The sequence below is a fragment of the Spermophilus citellus genome, assembly GCF_964194105.1.
Source record: "Spermophilus citellus genome assembly, chromosome: 2".
Lineage (NCBI taxonomy): Eukaryota > Metazoa > Chordata > Mammalia > Rodentia > Sciuridae > Spermophilus > Spermophilus citellus.
Genome location: NC_138183.1, coordinates 162,213,991 through 162,226,206, shown reverse-complemented (window position 1 = coordinate 162,226,206; position 12,216 = coordinate 162,213,991). Strand labels below are relative to the sequence as shown.

Genomic DNA, 12,216 nt, shown 5'->3' with positions numbered 1-12,216 from the left:
AATTCACATATCATAAAATTCAGTGTCTTAAAAGCTTGTCATTCAAATGAGCTTTATTATAGTCACAAAGTTGGATACATCATCCACTAATTGCCACGTATTTTCATCTCCCTAAAACAAAGGGCTGTACCTGTTAACAGTCACATCCTAGTACACCTCCTTACCACTAAACCATTTCTTGTTTTCTGCCTCTGCAGATTTGCCTGTTCTTGATATTTCCTATAAAGTATCACCGTATAATATGTGACCTTTTATGACCACATTTTCACTTGGGAAAATCTTTTCAAGATTCATTTTATGGGGCTGGGGATGTGGCTCAAGCGGTAGCGCGCTCGCCTGGCATGCGTGCGGCCCGGGTTCGATCCTCAGCACCACATACCAACAAAGATGTTGTGCCTGCCGAGAACTAAAAAATAAATATTAAAAAATTCTCTCTCTCTCTCTCTCTCTCTCTCTCTCTCTCTCTCTCTCTCTCTCTCTCTCTCTCTCTCTCTCTCTCTCCTCTCTCACTCTCTTTAAAAAAAAAAAAAGATTCATTTTATGTTGTAATATTGATCAGTATTTTTTACTTTTTCTGGATGAATAGTATTTCATCATGTGGCTCTACCACATATAGTTTATCCATTCATCAGTTGATGGATGTTTCTTCTTGTCTATTATGAATAGTGCTGCTGTGAACATTTGTGTACAAGACTTTTGGGAACATGCTTTAATTGCCCTTGGATATAATACAGTTTGTGCGATAAATAAAACATTTTAAAATTATGACATGAATATGTTTTGTTCTTATTTTTCAAAGCACACTGTTTATTTCAAATTGGTATGATTCTTTTTTCCAGCGAGTACTGAGCCATCAAGATGACACAGCTTTGCTAAAAGCATATATTGTTGAATGGAGAAAATTCTTTACACAATGTGATATTTTACCAAAACCTTTTTGTCAACTAGAGATTACTTTAATGGGTAAACAGGGCAGCAATAAAAAGTCAAATGTGGAAGATAGTATTGTTCGAAAGGTAAGTCAGTTTTTCCTATCGTTTTTCTGGTACTCTTTAGAAAGCGTTATTTGAAGGCATTTCAAAATAATGCAGACTTTAAGTGAGTTTTTGTTTCACATGTAAATTCCTTTTTACCTCTTGTATTTTATTGAATAATGATATTTTTAATTTTTTTCTTTTATCTAACTTTAGTTCTCTTTTATCTTTTTATTTGGTCTTAAACTATGGATCTTTGTCTTCAAACATTATCTCCTTTGGGCTGGGGTTGTAGTGTTAAGAGAGCTTGCCTAGCATGTGTGAGGCATTGGGTTTGATCGTCAGCACCACATAAAAATAAATAAATAAAGGTATTGGTCCATCTACAACTAAAAAAATAAAACATCTCGTTTGCTTTTCCTTTTTACTTTGAACTTTTTTATTATTATCTTTAGTATTTAATTTTCCTGTTCTTTTTTTGTACTTTTATTTTTCTGTAAGTTATTGTTTTTAGTAATCCTTTTATTAGCTTGCTTTCTAATAAGTTTGTGTTTAATTTTTGATAAACTGATGTCATCTTTATAATCTTATAAACTCAGTATGTATCATACTTTTATATTTTGCATGGATTCTAATTAAAAGCACATGCCCATGATTTAATGGAAAGAACTCAATCTGGAAAGTGAGAAAGGTTTCCCTTGGAACTCTAAATCACTCTTCAACTTTTTGTCTTCTTTTACCAAGTATCTTCCTACTTGTGAGAATCAAAAGTAACTAGAGGTATATTTCGGGGGTGAGGGGGTGCTAGGGATTGAATTCAGGGCCTCACACATACTAAGCCCTCACTTTACCACTGAGCTACATCCTAAACCCCAACCAGAGAACTGAAAAGTTAAAAATGCCATTTGAACTTTAAATAACCTACTGTTTGCTGTGATGATTATTAAAACTCAGGCATTAAAATAGCATGGTCTAAAAAAAAAAAAAAAGTAATAATATCATGGTATAGGCATTCTTGCCTCATCCCACTCTTAAAATTTGCTTAATTTGCACAAAAAAGAAAGACACATTCAGATGCTATTTAATTTGTAATTCTGTAATCTTATCCTCTTTTATTTTTCTGTTATTCCTTTATTTTTTGCAATTCTATATGCATTGTGGGAAGTGGCATCCCTTAAGAGCATCAATTCCGAGAACCAGAATTGGATTCAGATCCCAGTGTTGCAACTGCAAACTGCATGACTGTGGCCTTGCTCTCTCTGTCCCTTGTTCCACATAGAGAGGAGATAAGAGTGTACCTATATCAAGATGATGAAGGTTGAGTTATGTGTGGAAAGTACCTAGAGCAGTCCCAGATATGTAATGAATATTAATGCCTTGTGGGTTCTTTATGTTGTTGCTGCCATCACTAACATTTATTCTACACCTGACTAAATTACTCCAAGCATTAAAACATATTCACTAATGTGTATTTTTGTAAACAGAACTGGGATTCAAATTCAGTTAGTCTGATTCTGAAATACTTTTTTTTTTTTTTTACCATTATTCTAAATATACTACTTTCTTGAAGAATGCTAAATGTGTGCCTAAGAATTTTATTTCTTTTAGTGTTCATACTAAAATATGTGTTTGTTTGGAGGCGGTATACTCATTATGTTAATAGTTGAAAATAATTCCATATTTTGTTCTTGTTTTCCTAGCTCATGCTTGATACATGGAATGAGTCAATTTTTTCAAATATAAAAAACAGACTTCAAGATAGTGCAATGAAGCTGGTACATGCTGAAAGATTGGGAGAAGCTTTTGATTCTCAGCTGGTCATTGGAGTAAGAGAATCCTATGGTATGTTCTAAACTCTTAATTCTTTGTCATAAAAATTCCAGGACAATTATAGTTTTGTCAGAGTTATGTTTATCAGCATATAAACTGACATCTTTTTTTGTTCCAGATGCTTTTAATAGTACACAAATGGTATTCATTATATTTGTTTTTTAGTTTCTTTTTAAAAATTTTTTTTAATTTTTTTATTTATATGTGACAGTGGAATGAGTTACAATTCTTGTTACACATATAGAGCACAATTTTTCATATCTCTGATTGTATACTCATTGTACTTTTAAGAAACCTGCAAAAAATCATATTGATGTGTCTGTCATATTTCCTCCATATCATTAATTTCTTGACTGTTAATTTATGTATGTATTTATTTATTAGTACTAGAAATTAAAACCAGAGACACTCTACCACTATACCCCCAACCTTTTTATTTTTTATTTTTGAGACGGGATCTCACTAAGTTGCTGTGGCTAGCCTGGAACTTGAGATCCTCCTGCGTTATCTTCCTGAGTCACTGGGATTATGGGCTTGCATCACCACACTTGGTTGCTAACAAATCTTTTTAGTGACCTAAATTAAAGAAATGAGAATTTGGACGTATTTTTTAAATACATAAATTTTGAATGTAAATTTGCATGTGACTCATAAAAGGTAACTGCTTTTGTGTTTGTTTTCAGGAACTTACTTCACCCTGAACATTTTCTCTACCTCTTAGCTTCTGGCAGTATTTTCATTTGTATTTTCAATCATGTATATTGTTTCCTCTGACTTAGAATACTCTTCATCTTCTAATTCCTTTTTATACTTTGTTTCCTCATGGAGGCCTTTCCTAATTCACACACTAGGTTAGGTCCTATCACTTCATTTTTGATAGTATCTGTGTCTCCCTAGAATAATACTAAGTGTCTTGTTGACCCTGTATCTTTCTGTAGAATGCCTGACAGAAAATCACTCTCAACAAGCATTTGTTGAATTAATGAACCTTCATTTCTTTTTTTTTTTTTTTTTCATTTCTTACTCTTGCATTGTAATTGCACATAATAGTGGGATTCGTTGTTACATATTCATACATGCACATGATATAATTTGGTCAGTATTGTTCCCCCCAGTAGTAGTGAACCTTTAGGGTGTTTTTGACTGGTTTTTCCCTTTTGCTCCCATATTTCTTTAGTATTATTTTATTGTTTTGTTTGTTTGTTAGTTTGTTTGTTTTTACCAACAGCATCCTGAATACAGACTACTTAGTTTGAGATTTGTGACTTTCCATAGCAATTCCTAATTTACCATTCTTCCTTATTTTCTATTAACCTTATAGTTGACTTAGACCACCTAATCATTATAGCTTGTGCTTTTCTGCTTCCGAATATTATCTTACTAATCTGTCTATGCAAATTCTTATTTATTTTTTAAAATTCAATTTAAATCTAATCTGTTCTGCAAATGATTTCTTGATCATTGATTTAGAAATCAGTGTCTTTACTATTCCAAAACAAAGTAGTTCATATTCTTTCTTGTATTTGTTACTTAACTGCTTTGATCTTTTTAAGTTTTTTATGGAGATTTTTGTCTTATAAAGGATTTTTGTCTTGTTTAATTTTAATTGTTTAATTATACGTTCTCACGAACACTGTCATCTTCCATATAATAACTCCTCAATATAAAGTAAAATTTTATTTTCTATTTTTCAGTTAACCTTTGTTCTAATCCTGAAGATAAGCTTCAGATTTATAGGGACAATTTTGAGAAGGCATATTTGGATTCAACAGAGAGATTTTATAGAACACAGGCACCCTCATATTTACAACAAAATGGTGTACAGAATTATATGAAATATGTAAGTCAGAACTTCATACATTTGGTAATTTGAAATGTTATCTTGATATTCTTGATAGTCTTAAAATGATTGCTATTTTGCTTCTGGACAGGCAGATGCTAAATTAAAAGAAGAAGAAAAACGAGCACTACGTTATTTAGAAACAAGACGAGAATGCAACTCTGTTGAAGCAGTAAGTAATTTTTGTAATTGTACATTTTATGAGATTATTTGAAGTACAATTGCATAGGGATGGCAAATACATGACACTATCTATCCTTTATATAATGACATTATCCTTTCTCATGTCTCTGACCAACATTACTAATTGTTTCCCAGTAAGTAAAAACAAAGTTCCAAAAAGCACCTTATTCAGAACACATTGTTCCTCAGAGCTGGTGTGCCAAATAAAGCCTATTTGCCATCCCTGCTCTAAATTTTACTGTATTTAATGTACACTACTTAATTTTTAATCAACCTCCTCTTTCTATACATTTCTAAAGGCAATCATTTTAGTGATTTTTCATGTTGCAAGTAAAATATACTTTTTGGGGCTGAGATTGAGGCTCAGTGGTAGAACACTTGCCTAGCATGTGTGAAGCCCTAGGTTCAAACCTCAGCACCACATAAAGATAAATAAAGATATTGTGCCCATCTACAACTAAAAAATATTAATACACACACACACACTCTATCCTTGATATGATTCTCATTATTTTCAGTAGATATATTCTGTAAAGTGGCTGCAAAAACTGAATTAGTCATTATTGAATCACTTATTACCCCTTGGAGGCATTTCTTTTTGTTATTTGATGTAGGACCATCGACCTTTATTTATTATTTTATATTATATAATAAGTTCTTCATTTAAATGAGGTTGGTCAAGGGTTTTGTTTTGTTTTTAATCAAGAATTCATAAAAAAAAGAATTCATGTTAGCATTGCTTTAATAAGGAAGGTAGTAATCAAGTTTGGGAGAGTCTTGGAATCTGCTCAAATATAACAGTAGTATTTCCTCCAATTCCTTTCAGTATTTGGAGCCTGTGTTAAATTTACATTGACAAGACTAACATTTCAATTTGCCTATGACCAAACCATTTCTCAACTATAGATGAGATTTAGAAATGTTTTTATTTTGTTTTGTTTTATTTTACTTCTGGCTTTTAATTTTTTTTTTCATCTGTCTTGACTGATAGTCTTGTTTATTTTGGGGGGTGGTTGCTTGTTCATAACTGGCAATATATGTCCTTTCAATGATTAAAATAATTTTAATACTGGCAAAGAAAGGTGAGGGTTGGGGGCTAACTTAGTGGTTGTTGTAGAAATTATTTGTTGAAATTTAAAGCTAGATTTGGGCTTTATGCAGAAGGCAGGGCCATTGAATGTTTTTAAATATGTGTGTCATGATCTGAGATGTCTCTCAGGAATTTAATCTGGTGATAGTAAAGATTAATTACTAAGGAGAATTAATTTTTATGGAGAAGGATTTTGTTTTAAATGGTTATATGTTCTCATGAGCACTTTTATCTACCATTTAATAACTACTCAATGTTAACATTGCAATAATAAGCAAGGCATTAGGAGAACCACATAGGGTTATAATAATAGGTTTGGAAAGGATGAAGGTACAGAGGAAGACTTGCCACAGGTGGAACATTATGTCATTATGTATGCAGCTATATATTGCAGAGAATCAAGCCAATAGTGTTTCAAAGGTTTCAGCTCAAGAGAATAGTGTTGCCACAGAGAGATTCCATATGAAAATTAGTCTTATAAAGATGAGTTCAGTTTTGGAAATTTGAGTTCTCTTAGTAGGTTTATATTCCTGTGGCATCTGAGTTGGTGTGTTACCATTTTACAAGGTGGAATTGTTCTGATCTTAATACCCCAGTGTTTCAACTTTAGCTGTATTATATACATTATATTTATGGCCATTCAACTATAAAGGTCCAACTAAGAGTAAGAAAATGAGACGGGGTCTCACTGAGTTGCTTAAGGCCTTGCTGAGTTGCTGAGGCTGGCTTTGAACTTGCAATTCTGCCTCAGCCTCCCAAGGCACTGGGATTATAGGTGTCCACCATTGTGCCCAGCCTTAAAACTCATTCTTACAGAAGAGTTCCACTCTATAAGTGTAAAAGGAAGTAAATAATCGCTGTTAGGCATGGTACTGGTACCAAAACAGGCGAATGGACCAATGGTATAGAATAGAGGACACAGAGACTAATCCACAAAGTTACAACTATCTTATATTTGATAAAGGGGCTAAAAGCATGCAATGGAGGAAGGATAGCATCTTCAACAAATGGTGTTGGGAAAACTGGAAATCCATATGCAACAAAATGAAACTGGATCCCTTTCTCTCGCCATGCACAAAAGTTAACTCAAAATGGATCAAGGAGCTTGATATCAGAGACTCTGCGTCTGATAGAAGAAAAAGTTGGCTCCGATCTACATATTGTGGGGTCGGGCTCCAAATTCCTTAATAGGACACCCATAGCACAAGAGTTAATAACAAGAATCAACAAATGGGACTTACTTAAACTAAAAAGTTTTTTCTCAGCAAGAGAAACAATAAGAGAAGTAAATAGGGAGCCTACATCCTGGGAACAAATTTTTACTCCTCACACTTCAGATAGAGCCCTAATATCCAGAGTATACAAAGAACTCAAAAATTTAGACAGTAAGATAACAAATAACCCAATCAACAAATGGGCCAAGGACCTGAACAGACACTTCTCAGAGGAGGATATACAATCAATCAACAAGTACATGAAAAAATGCTCTCCATCTCTAGCAGTCAGAGAAATGCAAATCAAAACCACCCTAAGATACCATCTCACTCCAGTAAGATTGGCAGCCACTATGAAGTCAAACAACAACAAGTGCTGGCGAGGATGTGGAGAAAAGGGTACACTTGTACATTGTTGGTGGGACTGCAAATTGGTGCAGCCAATTTGGAAAGCAGTATGGAGATTCCTGGGAAAGCTGGGAATGGAACCACCATTTGACCCAGCTATTGCCCTTCTCGGACTATTCCCTGAAGACCTTAAAAGAGCATGCTACAGGGATACTGCCACATCGATGTTCATAGCAGCACAATTCACAATAGCTAGACTGTGGAACCAACCCAGATGCCCTTCAATAGATGAATGGATAAAAAAAATGTGGCATCTATACACAATGGAGTACTATGCAGCAATAAAAAATGACAAAATCATAGAATTTGCAGGGAAATGGACGGCACTAGAGCAGATAATGCTTAGTGAAGCTAGCCAATCCCTAAAAAACAAATACCAAATGTCTTCTTTGATATAATGAGAGCAACTATGAACAGAGCAGGGAGGAAGAGCAGGAAGAAAAGATTAACATTAAACGGAGACATGAGATGGGAGGGAAAGGGAGAGAAAAGGGAAATTGCATGGAAATGAAGGGAGACCCTCATTGCTATACAAAATTACATATAAGAGGTTGTGAGGGGAATGGGAAAATAAACAAGGAGAGAAATTAATTACAGTAGATGGGGTAGAGAGAGAAGATGGGAGGGGAGGGGAGGGGGGATAGTAGGGGATAGGAAAGGTAGCAGAATACAACAATTACTAATAGGGCATTATGTAAAATTGTGGATGTGTAACCGACGTGATTCTGCAATCTGCATTTGGGGTAAAATTGGGAGTTCATAACCCACTTCAATCTAATGTATGAAATATGATATGTCAAGAGCTTTGTAATGTTGTGAACAACCAATAAAAAAAAATTTAAAAAAATAAAATAATAATCGCTGTTAGGCAGATTTCACAGTAATAATTGTTGCAGGCAAGCTCCACCAAGTGCATACAAAAATTAGTGACCAAAAGTTTGAAATAAAATAGGTTTATTTTCATTGTTTCAAAGATCTTCCCCAAGATATTTACTAAAAGAAAAATAATAACTTTACAATGGAAAAACCTTAAAAATACCATCTTGATCCATTGTCCCAGATGTGGAACACCTTTAAAAACTTTATTATATAATACACAATTATATAATATACTATAATTATATAATAATAATATAATTATAAGAATTATTATATAGTATTGTGATATTTGTTTATACACACACATACACAAACACACACATAAGCTCTAGATAATGATTTCCAACCTATTTTAATATACCTGAGCCAATTTCATTGAAATATTCCCAGAATTAAAAGCTTCAAACTTAAAATAGTTAACCAAGTAATTATAGTTAACATCACTAGTAATAGGACAAATCGATATTATGTATCCCTGGATGTCCTACAAAATAACTAACATTCTTTAAAAATGTCCAAAAAATGTCATAAAAAATGTCATAACAGACCAAACAGAGGACAAAAGAACTGTCAGATTGGAACAGACTACAAATATAACAATTAAATGAAATGTGTGCTTAAGGATTGGATTCTGCAATAGGAAAAGGACATTAGTTTAAAAAAAAAAAACTTTGTCAATTTTCAAGTATAACATTGTATCAGTGATTTTTTTGTGATTTTTATTGTTATGCTATAGTTTTGTAAGATTAATGTTAGGAAAAGTAGAGTGATCGAGGTATGAGATTCTCTGTGCTATTGCAAGTTTTCTGTAATCATTTAATCAAAATAGAAAGTTTAAAAAATAAAGAATATTATGAAGAATGCCATCTTTTATTTGAAGGCATCACTGGAGATTACCATATGGTATTTTCCTTATTGAATGAATTTTTCAAATCATATTAATAGAATCCCTAACATTAAACCATTGTTCTACTTTAGGAGTGTTCCCAAAACTCACATTTATTTTTATTTATTTATTTATTTATTTTAGTTGTCAATGGACCTTTATTTTATTTGTTTATATGCAGTGCTGACAATTGAACCTAGTGCCTCACACATGCTAGGCAAGTGCTCTACCATTAAGCCACAACCACAACCCCAAATCACATTAAAAAAATTTTTTTCAGTTGTTGATGGACCTTCATTTTATTCATTTATTTATATGCAGTGCTGAGAATTGAACACAGTGTCTCACACATGTGAGGCAAACACTTTACTACTGAGCTACAACCCCAGCTCCCCAAAATCACATTTTTTAAAAATATTTATTTTTTTAGTTGTAGTTGGACACAATACCTTTATTTCACTTATTTATTTTTATGTGGTGCTGAGGATCGAACCCACAGTCTCGCATGTGCGAGGCGAGTGCCCTACCGCTGAACCACAACCCCAGCCCCGAAAATCACATTTTTAATGGATAAAAATTTACACTCTAATGGGATTTTGACATATTCTATCTAGCCAGTAAAAGTTACTCCTTTGGGGTGGGAATATAGCTCAGTGCTAGAGCACTTGCCTAATATGTGAAAGGCCCTGGGGTTTAATTTCCAGCATCACAAAACAAAACAAAACACTCTAATTTTATATATGTAAAATTTTTAGATATTATATGTACCCAGAATCATATTTTAGAATCCTTTTATAAGTTTATCCTAATGAACTTTTATTTTCTTTTGCTTATGTTTAGTATAGCAGGTTCTGACAGATGAATCAGTGGAAAGTTAGTTATGCTATATGTTGTTTAGACATCTTATCATAAACATGAAAGCAAGCAAAAGATAGGGTTAGAGTGGTGAGAAGATAAATTATTTTCTCTCAAGCCTAGACTATGTTGGAACATTGTGAAAGTGAATGTAGAAAAGTAGGAGATAGATTTTGATCTCATTATAAAGGACATTTTGAAATCTCTAAGTCAGAAGTTTTCAGTGTGGGTAGTATTTACCTCCAGGGAGCATTATAAAAATGTATGGAGGCAATTTGTGATTATTGAAATGATTGGATAGTTAGAAGATAGGGGTCTAGGAGTGTAAATAAGGATTTGTGAATGCCACAGTCTCACACAGTCTTATATAAACAAGGCTTGGAGTCAGGCAATCAAATGTGTAACTCATCAGTACATACATAATACTGAGACCAATGATTTTTCATTACTTTTCAAAAAGTATGGTGTCCCACAGAAACAAGAATTACTCCACAGGCCAAATAACCTTAAAATGTCCCACTGGCCACTCGTCTAAGTGGAAATATCATTTTTACTTCTTGGAAAATAGAACTTAATTTTTTTAAATTTATAAATAAAAATATTTTTTATATGATATTAATCTGCTGTTCTAGGGATGATGTTATTGTATAAACTGAGGAAAGATGTTTTGTTTGGAATCTTAAAATTTTTTTCACTAGAAGAAATTTATATTACCTGCAATGAAACTGCTTATGGTATTGAGTTAGCAGTGTACGTGTGTGAGATTCATTTGTAGTTTTCACATTCCCATTTGTGCTGCTTATAGGTTCAGATATTGGACTACTTTATGATCTCTTCTACTTTAGTTGTTGCCAAGTATTTATAGGTTGAAATATATATTGGCTTCTTATAAAGTTTTTTTTCTTTGATTTCTCCTATATATTATAATTAAAGAATTATGTGGATGTTTCTGAAATGATATAACACATTTTAATATTTGCTATGTAAGAAAGTGTGAGTTTGATAGTTTTGAGAACCATTGATTTGGTGATGCAGAGTCTGGAGGATTCATCTGTCCTGGAGTGTATCTCAGTGTCTATAGAGAGGTAAGAAACTTGTTTTTAGCTGTCTTCAATGATATAATAAAGTTTCCAACTAGATAAGTGATGACAAAGGAATGGAGAGGAAAGGATATGAAAAGCATTTTGAAGAAGAATCAATAGATATTTTAATGGTTTAAAGGATCATTCAAGATGATTGAAAGATTGCTTAAGTTATTGGATGAATCTGAGTAGAATCAAAGGGAGTGAATTTTGAGAGCCTTTGCCAGTTTTTAAATAATTAATTGAAAGAACTTAAGGAATCCTAATGAGTTTTAACTTAAAATTTTTGGAAGGGTCTAAAACTCCTCAGCATTAGATATGTAATAATACACCGTGAATTCTTTTCATTTTAATAATACACTGTGAATTCTTTCATTTTTATTGTGGTACTGGGAATTGAGCCCAGGGTCGCTTAACCACTGAGTCACATCCTCAACTCTTTTTATATTTTTATTTGAGATAGAGTCTTGTGAAGTTGCTTGAGGCCTCACTAATTTGTAGAGCCTGGCCTTGAATTTGTAATCCTCCTGGCTCTGCCTCCTAAACTACTTGGATTATGGGTGTGCACCACCTTGCCTGGCCAGATTGTGTATTCTTTTAAAAATAAGTTTGGGAGGGGAGCATGTGTAAGTAATTATCCTACTCATACAGTGTGGTTTGAAAAATAACGAAAAACCATCATTTTCAACGTTATATGGTATTGATGAATTATGGCTTTAATTGTCTGGCTCCAAGCTAGTCTTTTTCCCACTGGACTGCTTCTCTCTCTTTTTTTTTAATTAATTTATTATTTTTTTTAGTTATAAGTGGACACAATATCTTTATTTTATTTTTATGTGGTGCTGAGGATTGATCCCAGTGCCTCATGCATATTAGGTGAGCGCTCTATCTCTGAGCCACAACCCCGGCCCCTGACCTGCTTTTCTTATAGTATGATGTTCTGAAGGGATGTGGATAAAAATTATAGAGTTTCAT

At 33.2% G+C, this 12,216-nt stretch overlaps 1 protein-coding gene across 4 annotated transcripts in view; it reads left to right on the top strand.

The window, feature by feature from the left end:
* Positions 1-12,216, top strand: part of CUL5 (cullin 5) — an 89,694-nt gene that overhangs the window by 36,480 nt on the left and 40,998 nt on the right. For 3 of the 4 annotated variants that reach the window (XM_081282063.1, XM_081282061.1, XM_081282060.1), the window contains 4 exons: positions 840-1,016; positions 2,675-2,816; positions 4,499-4,644; positions 4,736-4,816. In XM_081282063.1, coding sequence (XP_081138189.1) covers positions 960-1,016; positions 2,675-2,816; positions 4,499-4,644; positions 4,736-4,816 — 426 coding nt within the window. In that variant the 5' untranslated portion in view covers positions 840-959. The remainder of the gene's footprint in view (positions 1-839; positions 1,017-2,674; positions 2,817-4,498; positions 4,645-4,735; positions 4,817-12,216) is intronic. The other variant, XM_081282062.1, reaches the window with a different exon arrangement.